The sequence below is a fragment of the Jatropha curcas genome, chromosome 10 (assembly GCF_041381405.1).
Source record: "Jatropha curcas cultivar XTBG-Jc1 chromosome 10, XTBG_Jcur_1.0, whole genome shotgun sequence".
Classification (NCBI taxonomy): domain Eukaryota; kingdom Viridiplantae; phylum Streptophyta; class Magnoliopsida; order Malpighiales; family Euphorbiaceae; genus Jatropha; species Jatropha curcas.
Window position 1 is genome coordinate 10,092,200 of NC_143160.1, and position 20,300 is coordinate 10,112,499.

At 29.2% G+C, this 20,300-nt stretch overlaps 2 protein-coding genes and 1 pseudogene across 3 annotated transcripts in view; 2 read left to right on the forward strand and 1 right to left on the reverse strand.

Annotated features, from left to right (window-relative positions):
- Nucleotides 1-3,737: 3,737 nt before the first annotated feature.
- LOC149493064 (secoisolariciresinol dehydrogenase-like) lies at nucleotides 3,738-5,978 on the forward strand (annotated as a pseudogene).
- A 10,057-nt stretch (nucleotides 5,979-16,035) lies between these two features.
- On the forward strand, nucleotides 16,036-18,364 carry LOC105636865 (cationic amino acid transporter 1). Of its 2 annotated transcripts, none has more exons than XM_012220250.4 (2): nucleotides 16,036-16,180; nucleotides 16,395-18,364. In XM_012220250.4, exon 2 carries the CDS (start codon nucleotides 16,402-16,404, stop codon nucleotides 18,187-18,189), a length of 1,788 nt encoding a protein of 595 aa, XP_012075640.2. In that variant the 5' UTR covers nucleotides 16,036-16,180; nucleotides 16,395-16,401; the 3' UTR covers nucleotides 18,190-18,364. The 2 variants fall into 2 exon arrangements, with proteins under 2 accessions (XP_012075640.2, XP_037491827.1); XM_037635899.2 differs by lacking the exon at nucleotides 16,036-16,180 and having other exon boundaries at nucleotides 16,237-16,744; nucleotides 16,826-18,364.
- An 802-nt stretch (nucleotides 18,365-19,166) lies between these two features.
- AIR9 (Outer arm dynein light chain 1 protein) overlaps nucleotides 19,167-20,300 on the reverse strand; it is a 38,590-nt gene continuing 37,456 nt past the window's right edge. Inside the window, exon 39 of the mRNA XM_012220249.3 lies at nucleotides 19,167-19,600. Within this exon, the coding sequence (XP_012075639.1) occupies nucleotides 19,424-19,600 (177 nt within the window). The 3' untranslated portion in view covers nucleotides 19,167-19,423. The remainder of the gene's footprint in view (nucleotides 19,601-20,300) is intronic.

Consider the following 20,300-nt stretch of genomic DNA (forward strand, 5'->3'; position numbering starts at 1 on the left):
AGATTCGATTTTAAGTACGTATTAATTTGGTTCTTCTTATGAAATATAAAAAATAGAGAGTATATATAGAAATGGAATAAATAGAATAAGAGAGATTAGAGAGAAATTAATTGCTTGTAACAGGATCTTAGTTACATAATTCATAGGATAGAAAGTATTTATATGATATAAAATATGATCTAAAAGAAATAACCTTATATATTGAAGAATATAATCATTCATTCTAAATGATATAACCTTACAAACTAAATGATATAACCATTCATCTTAAATGATATAACTTTTGGAGAAATAAATAATTTTTTTAATAAACTTAATGGACATTCATTATATTATATAATTTTATATCAGTTTCATAATTTTGACCCATAAAATTATTATATATTTTTATATGTGGTGACTCGGGATTTTGACAATTATGCACGCATATAAAATATTAATTCTGGCCATTGTCTGCTTGGCAAATACGTACTGATTTCTTTTGGTTAGGGGCTATTTTGTATTTCTGTTTTGTGAGTATGTACTTTGTAATATATATTTGATGTGAAAAAATTAAGCTGGAGAAAATTAAGAAATCTTGGATGAGAAAGTTAATAAGAATTTATAGATTTCGTCAAATTTTATTATTTGATTAATAAATTTGTAAATTTTGCAAAAATAGCTTATTAATGACGGAAACGCATCTGTATTCGTCATATGTTGCAAATTATTAAAAAAAAAAATCCAATTATAGAAGATTTAGGTGAGTTATTATTTTGATGTCCATATCAATTAATGGACCAGTTGCTGCTATAAAGATTTATATCTTTTTTCAAGATCAACTCCAAGCGGAAAGATCTAATATTATGTTTTTTTTAGTTTTGGTTTTATTATTCAAAAGGGTATGAATTCCTTTCTTTCGTTAAACGATTAGCGAACTCTATTAGTTACTAATAACAAAATTCTATGTCCGGTCTATATGTTTTATCCGTAATTCCTGATATTATTATTAATGAATTACATTTCAAAAAAAAAAAAAAAGCAAAATCTCTTTTCTAAAATCTTATGTAATTAAGGCCTTAAATTTTTAATAGATGTCTTGTGTGTGTGTCTATATATATATATATATATATATATATATATATAGACACACACAGATCTATATCTATACTATAAATAAATATACAAATAAGGGAGAAATAATGAGATTTTCGATAACGCCCTTAATGAAATTTGAAATATCCTAAAAATAACCTTTAGTTTGGAATAGATATAGACACACACAAATCTATTCTATATATAAATGTGGGAATAAAGGGAGAATAATGAGATTTTTGAAGCGCCCTTAATGAAGTTTGGAATATCCTGAAATAACTTTAGTATAGCCAATTAAAAAACTGTATTTTATTATTTGATTGGATATAATTTATAAAAACTATTTTTAACTAAATACATATAAATAATTAAGGATTTCAAAATTTTAAGGCTTATTTTTTTAAAATTTATTTTTTAATAAATATACTGAGACATTTAAAAATTTTATATGTTATTTTTTAAATATTTAATTCTATTTTGATTGTAATTTAAAATATTTTACTTAGGAGAGAGATAAAAATATATATATATATATATATTTTTTTTTATTAATTTTCTTTTTTTTTCTTGATGTTTGTATGATTTGATTTGATATATTGTTTTAAAAATAAAAATTTTTAAATATAATATATATAATATTTTATTTAAGAGAGAGATAAAAAAAGAAAAAAGTATACTTGTAAGGAAAATTGATGGTTTATTTGAAAAGGTACGTTTTTTTAAGTAATATTTTTCTATTAATTAATTAATTAATTTATTTATTTTAAATTTGCAACTTAAAAAAATAGAAAAACAAAGTTAAATTCTAGCATGATTTGCTTTGTAATTTCTATTTATAGGCTTGGCTATGCTAGGTTTTTTTTTTTTTTTTTTTTTTTGTCCATCAATATCAAACTTTATTAAATTATGGCCTTCCCAATTAAAGAAGAGGTTGATTTTTGAAATTCCAATTGGTAATTTTTTTTAAATATAATTTATTTCTTATTATATGTTGAGTTTTGGAAAGAGTTCTATTTTTAATATTAATTTTTTTATTTTCTTTTTTGTTACTGAATTAATTTGTAATTGCTATTACTTTAATTTAGCAAGATATTTTTATCTCCCTTACAATAAATAGATGGCTTCTTGATGATTAAATATTTTTTATTTTTTTGATATTTTTATATTATATTCTAAATCTGTTTGACTTGAAAAAAAACAATGTTTAAACAGAAAAAAAAAATAGAACTATAGATTTCTGTTTTGGGTCACTTTTGGGGGTTCAAGAATTTATTTGCATGTGCATATATTCCTTTTTCTAATGAACTGGATAAATAATACTGTCATTATAATCAAAGTAATTAGCATTATCAATTCAGATCATCTTCTTATTTATTTTCTTAACCTAGTAGTAAAAAATGATTTACTACCTCCGTTCCATAATATTTGTCACATTTGGAATTTCACATTTCTTAAGAACACTATTAAATGTGTCTAAATTACAATAAATTATTGAGTAAATTGACTAAAGTACCATTTTAATATTAGTTCCCCAAAAAAACTATTAAATTGAAGTAATAATTATTGGTCATATACAAAGGGTAAACATGAAAAAAAAATTATTACTCCTGAAACCACAAATGTAACAAGTATTTTGGAATAAATTATTTTCTTAAATGTGACAAGTATTATGGAACAGATGTAGTATTATTATTTTTCATTATAGTTGTATATATATATATATATATATATATATATATATATATATATATATATATATATTGATTTGGAGTTGATGACATAGGTTGGAGATTGAGTGATGATTTGATTTTCTTTTTTGGCATTTATTAAAGTTTTAAGAAATTGCATTTATAAATTAGAAACTGAAGATTTAGGTTTAGGAATCGCATTTAATTTTATTTTGAGACCACTTCATTATAAAAAAAATAGAATTAAGAACATAAGAAGTAACATTATAAGTAGCTTGTACAACAAAGTCTAATACAAATTAAGTATTTTATTTATTTTAATTTAAATAAAAACTTATACTTTAATATTATGTAGATTAAATTAAAAAAATTAAAGAAATACAATAGTCTATAATGAGCATAGTCAATATGCTAGACACTCATAAAAAAAAAGACTAATACGTAATAAAAATATAGATGTTCATGTTTGGATGGGGGCAAACCTATTATCCCAAATCGATTTAGAATAAGGTTGTTTAGTCAAAATATATAAAACACTTACGCAATCCTTCTCTCCTTAATCAAGCTTTTTGGGGAGTGAATTAGAACAATCCGTTTCATCTGTAGTTTTATTTAATTTTTTTTAGACTAAATTAATATCAATATTTGAAAAATAAAAACATGGCTATATAATCAAATATTAGAACACATTTTCTTTGCAGATTTTTTATTAGCTAAATTTTATATAATTAAATTAAATATAACATTGATTTGATTCGAATGACCATATCGTAATTTCAATAGTGACCTAATAAAATTGTTCCAAATATTATATTAAATGTTACCTAACAAAATAATTGCTAGTTGTCGTGTATAATATTGTTTGGTTTTCAGACATGTTAAAAATGCTTACTTTGTGGCTATAAAAGGAGAGTTGAGTTTCGTTTCATTTCATTTCAATTCAAGTAGGAGGTCCTTCAATTAATTCTCAAGGTCATGGCTGCCAATTTACTTCTTCCAATTAATGCTAGAAGGTATGCAAGCTAAACCATGTTGTTTCCTCATATTAAAAGATGTTAATACAAGTGACGGAGCCAGAAATTAAAATTAGAGAGAGTAAAAAATTTTTCAAAAGTTAAGGGCGGTGAAATTGAAAATATTTATTATTTTACAGTGCAAAATAAAAAAATTTTAATATTTTATGGGTGTTATTTTTAAAAATTGTTTTTAGGGGCGGGAGCCACCCCTAGATTCCCTAGCTCCGTCATTGCTCCCTCCGTCCCAAAAAGATAGTTCATTTTCTATTTTCAAACATATTAAGAAATAATAATTATTATGGTTAAAGGATAATTTTATTCATATAATTTTTCTATTATGTAATCTTAAATAATAGATAAGTAATTATTATATTGCAATAATAAGTAAGAATTAATGAGAGTTATTAAAAATAAAATAAATTTTAATAACAGTATAGTAGACAATTTAATAATTAAAGTATAATGCAAAAAAAAGAAAGTGGACTATATTTTGGGACACCAAAAAAGAAAGATGAACTATCGTTTTGGAATGGAGGAAGTAATTTTTTTTTTTTTAATTTGAATCTCTCAACTTTCTGCACAATTCAAAAATATTAAGACATTTATCAAATTTATTATTTTTTAATTTGTCTAAATTATTATTATTATTATTATTATTATTATGATAAAAAGTAAGTTTCATATTATTAGAGATCGATATAGACAAAAATTAAATATGTCTTGATTTCTCACGTTTTTCAAATGTTTAAATTAATAGTAATTTGTCCACTAAGGTTGGATATACATTATACAATCCCATGTCTCTTAGGTTCGAAAAAATAAATTATGTAGTTTTGTTTATCTCAATTAATGGGGTATTTACAGTTAATTATAAAGAATAAAAAATAAAAAAATGCCTAAATATATTTACAAAATAGTAAATTCTCTTAAACTCGCTATTTAAGGAACCTTAAATCTAAAAAATCTTTCAAAAAGTAAAAGAGGTAGAAGGAAACCCAATGAATAATAATAGTGATGTGAAAAAATTTGAGAGATTTTGAAATGGTGGGAGTTTGAAAAAATTAAGAATTTTGTTAATATATGATAACATTTTTTCTTATTTTTCCTATGATAGCTAAGAGTTAAAATCATATTATTTCAAGGACGGATTACATATTTTAATATTTAGATTCTTTTTTTTAATATCCAAAACAAAGTTGCTTTAAAATATTTTAAATTCTTATTATATCAAATTTCTGAATTTAGTATTTCTTTACAAAGAAAAAGTATATATGAGAATCAAGTTTTGTCATATTCTACTATTTTTAGTTTTTGCTTATGTCAGATGGGATTTACTTGCAACTGCAAATTGAATATTAGTTAATTAATTACTATTAAGTATTAACATATCAATGTATCTATTTCTTGAAAACATGAAAATTCTAGACTTGAAGGTACGGTTGCGTTGATAACCGGAGGCGCTACTAGCATCGGTGCATCCATTGCTAGAACTTTCTGCAAACATGGAGCTAAAGTAATAATCGTCGACATTCAAGATGATCTTGGTCAATCACTGTCCAAAGAACTCGGTACTGATAAGGCGATTTTTGTACATTGTGATGTGACAATAGAATCTGACATTGAAAACGCAGTTGATACTGTGATTTCTATTTTCGGAAAACTTGATATAATGGTGAACAATGCTGCGACTGGAGATCCTCATAAACCAAGCATAGTTGACAATAACGTAGCAGATTTTGAGCGAGTTGTTAAGGTGAACCTAATTGGAGTTTTCATAGGAACCAAACACGCAGCCCGAGTGATGATTCCTGCTCGACAAGGGAGTATAATTACAATAGGCAGCGTTTGCTCAAGTGTAGGTGGTGTTGCTTCTCATGTATACACTAGTACAAAGCATGGAGTTGTAGGTCTAGCAAAAAATGCAGCAGCGGAACTTGGCCAGTTTAGAATTAGGGTGAATTGCTTATCCTGTTATTTTATTGAAACGCCGTTGAGTATGAATCTTTTAAAAATGAACGAAGATGCAAAGTCTGGTGTTTATTCAAATCTTAAAGGAGTGAAGCTTACAGAAGAAGATGTAGCATAAGCTGCTGTTTATTTAGGAAGTGATGAGTCTAAGTATATGAGTGGACATAATTTAGCATTAGATGGTGGTTTTACTACCATCAATCCTGCTTTTGGCTTGTTCTCTAGGTTATAAAGTTTCTCTCTTTCCTTTTTTTTTTTTTTTTTTTTAATGTTATATATGTCAAATAAGATTATTAATAAAGCAGGACTGATAATTAGTAAAAGAACTAATACCATTAGTAATGTTTTAGATTGTGAAAAAGTTATTGGCAGTTTAATAAAACATTTGCAATTCAAATATTTTTAATATTGAGATGCATAGACAAACTAACTATAATTAGCCAATCAGGTATGGTCCTCGAGTTTGAGTCATCTCCACTTTAAATATTATTACTAATTTGGTAAATGTTATTCAAAAAGGGAGGGTTACCCTATTGTGTTGTGCACAATGTTATTTCAATTTATTGCATCTTCCATGTATCTAAAAAAAATTTAACTACCATCAATCCTAACATAAGATGTTATAATATGGTATCATAGATTTATATTGCAAGATTGAAGAAAAATTCGTTAAAAATAAGATGTTTTAGTATGGTATTAGAGCCTACCCAACTCAGATGTAATTTACATACCCAGTCAGATGTGCTTGCACACTTCACGATCTAAATGTCCATGTCTGAATGTGAGGGGTGCGTGTTATTTAATTTTTTATTTTTATTGGAACACAATGTTTTGCATAGTTTTTATTATTTAAATTTTGTTTAATTAGTTTGAATTGTTACTGGGTGTATGTGCGCCTGAATGTGTATCTATGTATAAAAGGAATGCGTAAAGAGTTTAAATATTATTTTTATTTATTTATTTTTTATTAGAAATAAATATTTAATTTAATTTTGGTATATTTCATGTGGGAGTCATGGAAAGAACAGGCTCAAAATCACGATCAATTCCTTTTTCAAATCCTGCTGCAGCTGCACAAGCCCTTCCCTCGTGCCATAAATGACCTACGAATAGGAAGAACCCTAGAACAATGGCGGGATACTTAACGCGTTAGCTACAGCACTGCACGGGTCGATACACATAGCGCCCAGTATCCATCGTTTACAGCCAGGACTACTGTGGAGGGTAGTTCTAGATCTGGTCCAAGACGAACGTGTTTTTAATTTCTTGGCGTGGATATTGGCAGGAATTGATTGAAACTTTAGCGTGGGCTCATGAACGTACGCCTTTGGCTAATTTGATTCGATGGAGAGATAAACCAAGTTGAATTAATCAAATTCGATTTTTCTCGTTCTATCTCAGAGTATCCATTCATTCGAAACTGATTTGCTTCTATTTCCACTTTCCGTAAGCGGGCCCAGGGTTTTTCCAACAGTTCAATGGCGCTTTTGTGCGTAGAACAGATTGCGGCATCACCCGAGGGATCTCTGTGAGTCCTCGAAATGGGACGATGTCGGAAAGGATTTTTATTCCTATTTCAATGGGAGCTTGATGAGTGGATCCGCCCTATAAAATAAAACTTTATTCAAATAAGATATCGAGATAGGCAATTTCAAAATTAAATATAAATTAAATATTTTGAATGGTTTTTTATGAATCCTTGGAACTCTAAGAAATATGAGATAGGCCCATTTCTCGATTCAATAGAAGCCCAAAGAGGTAAATAGAATAGGGTCCCAAATAAGGAGAGATATATATACAATTGAATGAGAAAATTATTTTTGTCCAATTTTGCCTGTGGAAAGCTAAAAAGCAAAAAAGACCAGTAAAGGAAAACCCAAGTTCAAGAACTCTTCAAGAATCAATTCCATCACACAATCAGTAGCAACAATGGAGTCTTGTAGACCTTTTAATTTTCTATAGGATAGTGAAATTTGCAACAGGAACCATACTATTATATCCATGGAGCATTTGGATTTTGATCCATTACTAGAAGTTGAAAGAACATGGGAGATGGTTGATTTTCTTGGCCTCACAAATAGGAAGAACAAAACTGATTTTGTTGAAATCTTCAGAACTTGAATACCAGAGATCATTCTTTGCTCGCGGACAATAACATCCTTAAATGACATTTTTATCTTGGGATGTGAGGGAAGCTTCTTCCTCTGTCAAGAAAAGGGGGCTTAGGTGTATTTTGAAGAAAGTTCAACTTTCTATATATCTTTTCCATTCAGGAATTAAAACTCTTCATTGTTAATAAAAAGACTATTCAAAGTCTTTGGGGCAGTTCGGATTTCGAGTGATTGGCGTCTCCAGCTTCTAATGCATCAGGAGGAGTAATCACAATTATAAATTCCGGATCCTAAACGGACATTACTCTCTGGATTTTCTTTTAAATCTTCAAACGGACACTACTCTTGTGAACTTATATGCTTCCAACAAGGCTTCACATTGTCAGATCATTGCCCTATTCTGATTCACAAGTCAAAAAAGGAGTGGGGACAAAGCTAAAATTACTAAAGTCTAGGCTAAGATCCTGGAACAAATCGTGCTTTGGAGATATAGAAAGAAAGGCCTCTTTTCTTAAATCCTAAACTGACTCCTTGGATCACATAGATGAATCTAGATGTCTCTCTGCTTCAGAAATCTCCTTATACAGATCCTTTTCAGTTGATTTATGGAGAAACCAACGAATTAGAAACTCCTACTGGAACCACTATCAAAAGTTGAGAGAAGAAAAAGGATGAATGGTTAAGGATATTTTAGTTATAAAAAACTCTTACCTCTCCTTTGACTTTGATTGCACTTCACTACTTTGACCCACGGTAAAACAACACAAAAATAGGTAGACGACGGTAAAATATGGATACAATCATATATTCTGCCAAAGCAAGCACCAAGTAGTATATTTGACCAAAATCGAGGAACGAAATATTACTTCACCCCTAATTTTATGTCCTATTTTTTTCCTATTATATTAAAACTTTCACTTGAAATGGATGTTGTGCACTGGCAATCATATAAAGAGAAGCATTGTTGACATTGAAATGCCTTCACCTAAAGGATATTTTCATGAAAAGATGGATAATGCTGATAGTATTATTGTACTCGAAGACTGTATTAAATTTATGAAAGCTTCATTTATAGATGATGATGATAAGCAAACAAAACTGGAACATAAAGAATTAAATGATCTTAAGAAAAAAATAGATTTTCCCATAAAAAATATCACAATTCAAAGTACAAATAAATCTCTTATACAAGATTGGAAGAAACTTTAGAAATTTTTTTGATGAGATAAATTCTTCAAAGTGATATTATCGGTTATTTCTTCTATTTTATGTCTGTTAGAGAATGTATACTTTGTTTTATTATTCATTTCTTTTAACTTATTTTGGTTAAAGGACATACAAAAGCTAGTTCATATTTAGTGTTTTTTTTTTTTTTTTTTTTTTTTGTAACATTAATTTGATATTAGAGCATCTTTTGCTTAAGATCCTTATAAATAGAAAATGTTAATTCATAAAATATTTTATTTTTTAGTTAATAACCATGCATGATTGGTAGGAAGTACGATGATATTAAAAACTAAATTAAAAATTTCACGAGGAACTAAAAATGTTGATAAGGTTAAAGCATATCATAAGATTCATTTAAACAAATTAGGAACTGTATCAACTTATCTTCATTCTCAATTTCACTTATAGACCTAGATGCACCACAAGTACAAATAGGTAGAGGTCTAAGGCACGTTAGCTCATCCCATTGTTTCTTCATTTTGGTGAAATACACCATAACAGAACTGTTTCCCTATTTTAAACTAGAAATTTCTTACTTAATTTGGTAAATCAAAGGGCCATTGCTTTCACCAAATCTTTGTTCCAATTTCTCCCATAAATCCTGAGCACAGTTTGTGTATAAGAAAGCCTCCACTATTTCCTTTGAAATTGAGTTTAATATCCATGAGACAACCATGCTATCAACTCTTAACCATTTATAAATCAAAGGTGAATTTGCAGCTGGTTTAAGGCATTAGCCATTAGTAAATCCTAATTTATCCTTAGCTTCTTAGGCTTATTAACATAGATATACTCCAAGATAGGTAATTATTTCCATTAAGAAGCACACTTACAAGATATGTAGTAGGATTACCTGAATTTAAGAGTCTCATTGCATCAGATTCCTCCATGTGTGCTCTCACATGTGGTGTTTCTGTCATCACTGACTTGTGTGGTTAACTTGCAGGCATTCTCCAATCCAGATGCAGAAATGAAGAAGAAAGGGAATGTAGAAGATGAAGATTCAATCAATATATCAATGTAGCAGACGCTGATACCATGATCAGAAGCTTAGGATTCAAAGAAAATGGTGAAATCTACAGAGAATGTAGATCTGTAAATTGTATTAACGAAAGTATTCAAGAAATATACATAAGAGAAAGAAGTACAAAAATAAGTTTTATTGATTCATTTGTTTTATGAGAAATTACAAATAAACATATACAGATATTTAATTACAACACCATCCTTTCAAGTTAGCCTTTTGATTTCTTTTTTAATTTTTGATATTTTTTAATTACAATAATGTTATTTTGTTGTCGATTCACAATTCTACCCTTATGGCTTCAATTTGTACAATATTATCCTTTGATTATTTAATAATTTTTTAATATTAACCAAAACATATATGAGAAATTTATGAAAGATAATTTATAAATCATTAAAAATTATATTACCTATTTGATAGACTTTGAGGAATTTAAAAACACAAAAAAAAAAAATACATATTTGTATATTTATTAATTTTTTATAGTAAAAAGTGGTAAAAAAAAATACTAAATTTAAGTTTGTCATAATGTACCATTAAAAATATAAATAGAACTTTGAAAGCACAATGTAAAATAAAAATAAAATAGATAAAAATGAAATAAGTTTATTAGCTTTAACAATCATTCTTTTCTTGATTACACAATTACAATATTTTAACTTAAATCCTACGTAGCTACAACTCAAATAGCCTCTAAAATGATCAAAATATCAAACTATTTATAATTTTTGAAAAAAAAAATATTTAATATAGCTTTTACATAATGTGCTATCCATTCCATTATATTTCTTTAAAAAGTTTAAATATAAATTTTCACTTTTCTTACTATATTATCTATTTTAAAAAAAAATAAGACTCAGCGCATTGCGCCGTACAACATACTCGTAGTGCACTGACGAGGGAGGTAGATTTTCAAACTAATTTTATAACACTAATAACTATTAGCATTTTAACATTCTCCTTGTGTTATGTTTTGTAACCATAAATATAAAATAATAATTAATAACAAATGGAAAAAAAATTATTTTAGAACTATTAGATTTTTATTCTTTAGATCTATATTCTTTAAATTTTTATTCACTCTTAAAGTTCTTTAATGTTTTATTAAAAAATATTTAAATTATTTAAAAAATTTCACTTAATAGTTAAACTCTAAAAGTTTTAAAAAATAAAGATAATTTATTTATATATATTTAATAATCTTTTTAATGAAAAACTAGTGGATTAAAAAATACTTATTATGAAATTTGCTTTTTATGAAAGATATGAATCAATAAGAATTGAAAGAACATATTTTTTTTTTTTTCTTTTAATAGTAATTTACAATATTACTTATTTCTAACACGAAACTTATATTTTCTCAAACAAAGAACAAAAATTTTATATTAATAGACATGGAGTAATCCAGACTAAAAAATTGTAACAGAAAGCGGCAACAAAATGCAAATCCAACATGAACGACCATATTAGCTGCCATTCACCTAGAAGTCCATACATATTCACCGAATATATAAATTTCCCCTTGAATTTTATTACTTTAATTTTTTGGCACTTTTAATTTTTAATTTGACCTATTAAATACTTCGACTTATAAAATTACATTTATTAAATACTTTAATTTTCAAATTTATTTTATTGAAAATTTCAACTTGTAAAATTAGATCAATTGAACACTCAACAAAAGCTTGAAATTTATAAAAATTATTATTCAAAAAGTTATGTTAACTACAAACAATGTCGATATTTTACAGATACAAGCCAAAAAACTTAAAAATTATTGATATTAATATTGAGAGATGTGTAATATTAACTAAATTTACAAGTTCAAGGTGCCATAAAGTTAAAGTTGCAAAGTTAAGAGGTGAATTTATATATTCAGCCATACATATTGTTATGTTTTAAAATTTCATTAATGCATATAAGGCAATTTTAGTTGTTTTAGTAGTTATTTGGTGTTGTAGTAATTGTTTATAAAGAGGTTTAAATTAGAAGTGTTGGTAAAAATAATGGTTTAACCAACTGTTTAATTTAAAATGAAATGTGGTTAGTTGTGTAATCAGTTGAATTTGGAAACAAAAAATAATGAGTATGATTGTAAAAAAAAAAAAATTAATTTTTGCACGCTAAATGTCTCATAAAAAAAAGTTCCTAAAGCTATTATAAAAACTATGCTACAGAATGCTAAAATTACTAGAAACAATAAATATTGCGTTAGTCAAAATGTTAAAAACTAATTCAAAAGTTATTGCCGATCAAGTTCTAAAATGAGAATTACATGTACGTAAGCTGTGTCGGTTGTTTAAACTTCATCTTAGCCCTTCCATTTTTGTACATCCTAAGCATAAACATATGCACTAAAAATGAAAACTAAAAGAACCCAAGTAAAAAAAAAAAATTGAAAATGATGAACAATGACAATAAGAAAGAAAAAAGAAGAGCAACAGTAGCAAAACGGTAAGACTTACAATCTGAAGCAACAACAAAGACCAGCACCATCACGATGATCAATATCCACCATACGAACAGAAGAATGCAAAGTCTGAACTTTAGCAGAATTTAGAGATAGAAAAGGTTGTAATGCAAGCATACTGATATTTGCCACTTAGTCTGCTATAACCACTTTCAGTTGCACAAAACATACCACCCCCTAAATGGGTCATGCAATCTTTAAAATGCGCCTCTGCCCAATAAGAAGGAGGAGATACAATTTCTAAACCTTCTAACTTAACTGGGGGGTGTAAGTGTGGACCATCTTCAACTTTTTCCAAAGCAAATGAAAGCACAGATTTGACTGAGTAGGAATATATTCTCCCATCAACATACTCAGCTTGTCCTTTAAAACCCCGATATTCATCGATGTTTTTTCGAGCTTACCATCTTCCATTCATCTTTGTGCACATATTTGGAGTTAGGAAAGTCATGTCACGTGCTTGGAAATTACTTTCAGAGGGTAAATATTTCTTTTTTGTTTTTTTGCTTATAATTTTGTGAAGCATAAGAAGAGTCTTACAATGGAAAAGATAAAAGAATGGAGAGCCAATCAATCAATTTAGGTTGGTCAAGTCTTCTAAACCTAGAAGAAGTTTCAATCTTCTACTCATTATAAGAAAGAAAAAAATAATTCGGTCTTAGATACTGCCCCCGGACTTTCTACCTTTCCCAGGCTATGATGATAAGGGAGGGTGAGAGTAGTTTGTGAAAGTAATTTGAGGTTGAACGTCGAGAGGTGAGTGGCTTTTGAGACACTAGCTTTGAAGCGAGTATTTTCATCGGATAGTAACTTCCAAGCTGCAGTTTCATGGAATGCCCGAGGGAAGGATCTATAACCATCAAGAGGGAATTTAAAATAATTGACCAAGTTCCCTAACACTCACAGAGCGATCTCAACCAGATAACTTAAAAGTCATTTTGCCTTCATCATAATTAGGATCATGTGGGTTCACTGTCAGTTCAAAAGAACTCAGAAATTCAAGTGTCAATTCCTATATGTGTGATGTTATGGATTTAAAGAATTCTTCCCTACTGATTCTTGTAATTAAATCAGAAGTTGCGGCATATAACTTCAATTCCCTTAATGTAACTTCGAGATACACATTAGCTAAAACAGGCGGAGGGTTTGCTCATATTACCTGGTGGTGTGCTCGGGGTTGGGAAATTGATACCGTGGAGGAGCTGGTGGTGGTGGCGCCAGAGGTGAAGGAGACATCAGTGGTGGAGTTGGAGACTTGTGGGGTCTGGTGAAGGTAGTGGTTCTGCGAGCGGTTGTAAAGAGGGAAAAGGGGAAGAAAGAGGCCCTTTGTTTTGGTGTATTCTTGGAGTTGTTGATAAGTTGAGTGGCGGGGATAGTGGTTTGTTGTGGTGGAGATGGAGGTTGCAGCTGTTTCTGGTGATGGTGGTGGATCAAAGAGAGATACTTGGGCATGGCCCGTTATTCTCTCAGTATAAGTCCAATAAATCAAAGTTGATACGGCACGTAATAAAATATTTAACAAGGTAATAACCCTGTTTACAGAAATTTGATCAAAGTAGGAGAATGGAGATACCGGTGGAACAAGCCCAACAAATTAAAATCATGCCAACTGAAAAAAACAAATCCAAAATAACATAAAGAACCAAACCAAATAACAAATTGATTCGATTAGTTTCATTGGTTTTTAATTATTTTCATCAAAAAACCGAACCAAATCAGAATTTCTATTTTTTTTTTTCTAATCTAACCAAAACCAAACTACATTTTTAAAACTAAACCGAAGGATCAGTATATACATGCTCAGCCCGCCCATTGAGGTTACGATCTCCATAATGTTGAACAGTCACTTACAAAAGCACCAACCATAATAATAATAATTTAAGAAATTTTATTGAAATTCAATAATAATACTAATAATATAAGAATTGACCATAATAATACATAATTTTACATAATAATAGGAAGAGAAAAATCAACAAAAGGAATATCAATAAATCTGAAATTGAATTAGGTGGGGTGTACTGCGAATTTTCGGAATTAGATTCTCAAGTTTGTTAAGTTTCTTTTCCTAATAATAATAAACAAAAAAAATTTATTGGCAGTCAAAAATCTGAAAAAAGAATTAAAATTTTAAGAGCAGGAAATCTAAAACATCGTATGTTATTTTTCTTTTAAAAGAAAATATCGTATTCCATTTTAAAAAAAGAAATCAAATCTTTCTTCCTACGTTTCTTAAATAAATTTTGATAACAAGCATATACGATCTGGCAATAGATTCAGGTTCAACTGTCCTCCTTTAATGCTTAAAAAATAAATTTTCATAACAGTAACAGTATATAATCAAACCAAATATATATATATATATATATATATATATATATGTTTGTGTGTGTACCAAAGGAACATTCAATTCACTGCACAAAACCCTAATTGATATAGAGCAGGAAATACCTCCTCACTCGCCCTACCCGGACGTCGAGCGGCTGGGAGGAATTGTGTTGAAAATAGAAAAATAAGGGATATATATATATATATATATATATATATATATATAAATCTTTTTTTTCTTATTAATTTCATTGTTCCTTTCTTTAAATCATTATTAATTAAAGGCCCTCGTTCATTTTTCTTAATTTCAGGTAATTATTCATTTTTTAAAATATACATTTTTTTGAAAAGATTTTTTACAATATATTTATTGGCAATAATTTTTATATGCATGTTATATTTACCATAATTTTTTTTTTTTTTTTTTTTGAAAGAGACCACAAATAATGAATTTGTGTATTTCATTTGATCTTTAATTTTGAAATTGAAATTGAAGGAAGGACTATGATAAAACTAATCTTTATTTCAAAAAAAAATTGAAATTAAGAAAGGATTACGATAAAACTAATATTTATTTCAACTCGCATTGTCAAGTTCAAAAACTAATTCTTTTTTTTTTTAAAGCAAACTCTAAAAATTTCATATTAAAACTTTTATATAAAATGTAATAAATAAATCGATAATAATAATAATAATAATAATAATAATAATAATAATAATAATAATAATAATAATAATAATAATAATTAGCAGTCCTCATTTATCGGTTTTAACCCAAAAACCGAACCAAACTGATATAATTCGGGGGTTTTTTTAGAAGAAATCAAAGTAAAAATATGTTTTTATATTTTTATATAGAAAGTTTAAGACTCCTAATCCAATTCACCCTCTAATAATAAACTGTCATTGATTTTGTATTTTGATACTGTTCGCAAATTTGTGAGTCAGGTCTAAATAAACCAAAATGAATCATATTTGTTTGGTTTGATTCAATCTCCTAATAACTTTAATTTGGTTAAAAAAAAAAAGTATAATTCGATTTTCGATTATTGCCAATTTGGCTGTCGAACACACCGACCGATTGCACAGCCCTTAAAAAAAAAGGAAGAAGACAGGAACATATTGCCACAAGGTTTGTATTATCGACTCTATGGTAAATTTGAATCCCACAAAATAAGCTTTTAGTATTAGATCCGCTTTTTAATTCATTACTATACCTATTCTTTCTACAGAAAGTACATCTCCACATTCAGAATCCCACTTTCCTTAAGGTTTGTTTGGATGAGCTCTAACTCATTAATTTATTAATTAGCTTATTCCTCAATCTCATAAATCTATAATCAATCTTCTTTAAACATTTGTTTCACTGTTATTCACATTTCCAATATGTTCATATCAGAAAACAAAAAAAAAATGTGAAGCATTGCAATAAATTCTAAAAACACAAAGTATGTAATTTTCTTTTATTTCTTTCTTTTTTTGCAGATCAAGAATGGTGACTAGTGATGAAGGCAGTAGTAGTAGTATTATTGTTCACAATAGTGATGGTCTCAAGAAAAGAGGATGTGGATGTAGAAAAGATGATTTCTTGCCGGAAGAGTCATTCAAGAACTGGAGAAACTATGTTAAGGCATTGTCTAGTACAAAAGAAAGGCTTAAGGATCGCATTTTGTCGCGATCGAAGGATAGTTTGGAGTTAGATGTAATGCGAGGGCGTAGTGATCACGAAATGAAAAAGACTCTAAATTGGTGGGATATAATTTGGTTTGGAATAGGAGCAGTAATGGGTGCAGGTGTTTTTGTCCTAACAGGAGAAGCTGCTAGAAATGATGCAGGTCCTGCTGTTATACTATCATATTTAATATCAGGTATATCTGCATTACTATCAGTCTTATGTTATAGTGAATTTGCTGCAGAATTACCGGTAGCAGGAGGCTCGTTCGCCTATCTGAGGGTGGAGCTAGGCGATTTTATAGCATATATAGCTGCAGGAAACATATTGTTTGAGTACATTGTTTCTGGTGCTGGTGTAGCAAGGTCTTGGACATCTTATTTTGCTACTCTCTGCAATCATGATCCTAATAGTTTTCGAATACATGTGACATCTCTTGCAGAAAACTATAATTACTTGGATCCGATTTCTGTTGTCATTTCGATCATTATCTGTATAGGTGCTTGTTTGAGTACCAAAGGATCATCAAGATTCAATTCAATTGCTACAATGGTTCATCTGCTAGTCTTGTCTTTTATCCTCGTAGCCGGTCTTATGAAAGCAAACCCGAAAAACTATGCAAATTTTGCACCTTTCGGAATTCGAGGGATTCTTAAGGCTTCAGGAATGCTATTCTTTGCTTATGTTGGGTTTGATGGAGTTGCTACTTTAGCTGAGGAGATAAAAAATCCTGGTAGAGATATTCCAATAGGACTAATTGGTTCTATGTCTATTGTTGTACTAGTTTATTGTCTTCTTGCAGCAACACTGAGCTTTATGCAGCCTTATACTGAAATCGATGCCAATGCGCCTTTTTCGGTAGCATTTCAAGCTGTTGGGATGAACTGGGCAAAGTACATTGTTGCAATAGGTGCATTAAAGGGTATGACAACAGTTCTATTATCTAATATCATCGGTCAAGCTCGTTACTTCACGCACATTGGTCGAACACATATGGCGCCTCCTATACTTGCTGTTGTAAATGAAAAAACCGGCACGCCTGTAAATGCAACTATTATTATGACATTTGCAAACTCCATTGTTGCTTTCTTTACTAGCCTTGATGTTCTGTCTAATCTTCTTTCGATAGCAACTCTATTCATTTTCTCCCTCGTGGCACTCGCGCTACTAGTGAGACGGTACTATGTTAGTGGTGAGACATCAGAGTTCGACAGAAAGAAACTGGTGGGATTTTTGCTGCTGATTTTAGCATCTTCGATCGGTTCTGCAGCTTACTGGGCAGCTGCACATGGGTGGATTGGTTATGCAGTGACAGTACCAATCTGGTTTTTTTCGACTTTAGGATTACAACTTACGTTGAAGCAAGCAAAGAAGCCGAAAGTCTGGGGAGTGCCATTAGTGCCTTGGTTGCCAAGTGCTTCAATTGCTGTGAATGTGTTTATACTGGGATCTATTGATGGAAAATCATTTATCAGGTTTCTAATTTGGACAGGAATATTGCTCTTATATTATTTTTTCATCGCGCTTCACGCTTCATATGATGCAGCAAAGGAGATTAGAGGAAAAGCTGATGCAATAACCAACATTGAAGCAGGAGTTACCTCATGAAATTACTACTGTTAAAGGTTGTTTTCTGGTTTTATTTAGTGTTTTATATGCTAGGATTAGAACATTTTTTGTTTTTTTAACTCTTTTGCTCTTTCAGAATGTCACTGAAGAAACAGAAATGTTAAATTTTGCTGAATTTAAGTCCAGAAATATTTATGTTGTCATAGGCTAACAATCTTACCAAAACAGATTTATGATTTTTTTGTGGGGTGGGGAGATAGAAAAAAAAAAAAGAAGTGGACAAAAATGTGAAGGAAAGTTCAGTTGTACAGCAGAAAAAATAACTTCTATACGTGTTTAAACAATGGAAAGAAAATTCTTTTACAGAGGATAAAAATTATTTCTCAAGGTATTTCATATATTTTTCATAGTTTCATAATTTGTTAAAAAAGAGAACAAAATCCATGAAATTTTACATCCTTGCCAAAACCCCTCCTTTGGATATCTTTACCAGCAAAATTTTATTATATCTGGACTATCCTTCCACGTGCTTAATGATAATCTAAACGAAAGAGCCATAAATGGGTTAAAAACCCATAATTTTAATTCTAGATTTTACTTATCCAAAAAAAAACCACCTTTGCTGATCCCACGGTTAAGGGGGTAAAACGTCAAAAACCGTACAAACCAATCTAAAATCATGGTCTTGAAAAATTGATGGGTTAATTTGATTTGATTTGCTAGACCACAAGTGTCCCCAAGTAATCCTGCTCACACAGCGTCGGTCAAGCCGTTGCGGAGAAAGTGCTCCCAACGAGACTTTTCTTCATCCACGGGAAAAGTACAAATTATTTAAAATTATAAATTGATTAAGCATTTTTTTTGTAATTTTTTTAATAATAAATGTACCGATAATATGGCTAACAATATGAACATTTGATAATTTAATGACTTAATAAAATATGAAAAACACCGCTCCAATATATAAAATATGATTATACAATATATAAACCACTAAAATATGAAACACACGTACATGAAGGCTCAAGTAACTCGGTATAAATTCATTGATATACAAATATACATAGAGATATATATATATTTTTCTGACACCCCAGCCTTTCCAGCAATGCCCAACATATCTCACACAGAACAAGAAAATGAAGTCCAAAAAATAATCAACAGTAAAAAACAGGAACTGAATGTGAGATGTGATGACTAATAGAAACTAAGAAACCTACAAATGAATATATTTTCATTGCTATGAACTCAAATCTACATTACTTAGCAAAAGCTATGTATCAATTTTGAGGAGAGAATTGAGAGATGTACTGTTGAATCGTTGAGCAAGACCTCGGATCACAAGAACAACGACGTCCCGCATATGCCTGGAATGTACCATCAGGTCTACTTCATTCTCACTGTCCACTACTATCCGGAGCCGATGTTGGTCATTCCGGAAAAGCTCAACCTGGCAGAGTCTCATCATTAGGTTTTCTACATACTCATAGTTGTCAAATCAAGATTCAAATCGTGAATTGAAATTCATATTATTAGAATCAAGAATCGAAATCATAAGATTCAATATAACTTTTTGACATAATTATAAATAATATTCTATGGATATGTTTCCATTAATTTTATCAAAACATTCCAAAAATTCAATTGCACGTAATGTACTTCTATATATTTCAATTCCAAATTATATGCTAAACACAAAATGAAAGAAAACCTAATGACTTGTATGATTTCCAAGTCCAAAGTATCAAATTATTAAGTTAAAATTTTAAAACAAGAACAAACTAAAACTATCAAGCCATTAAATTTCCTATCCAAATCCATATTCTGTCATTATTAATTTATCATTTCCAAATTCAAGCCCTTCATCATCTTTCTCTTCTAATATAAACATATCATCTAGCTTTTCTTCCCGTTCATCGATTCTTCCACTTGTTTGTTGGGTATGAGAATTGTTGTTGGGCATAGACTCGAATTGTATTCATGCTCAATTCCGATTCACCCAAAATTTGTATCGTCCAGCATGAGAATCGACTTAAATTGTACTATTCAAATCATAAATCATAAGATTCTGATAACACTATATATACCATCAAGCAAGATAGCAAAATAAAATAGCATAATTCTTTGATCTCTAAAATTAGTGAACCGGA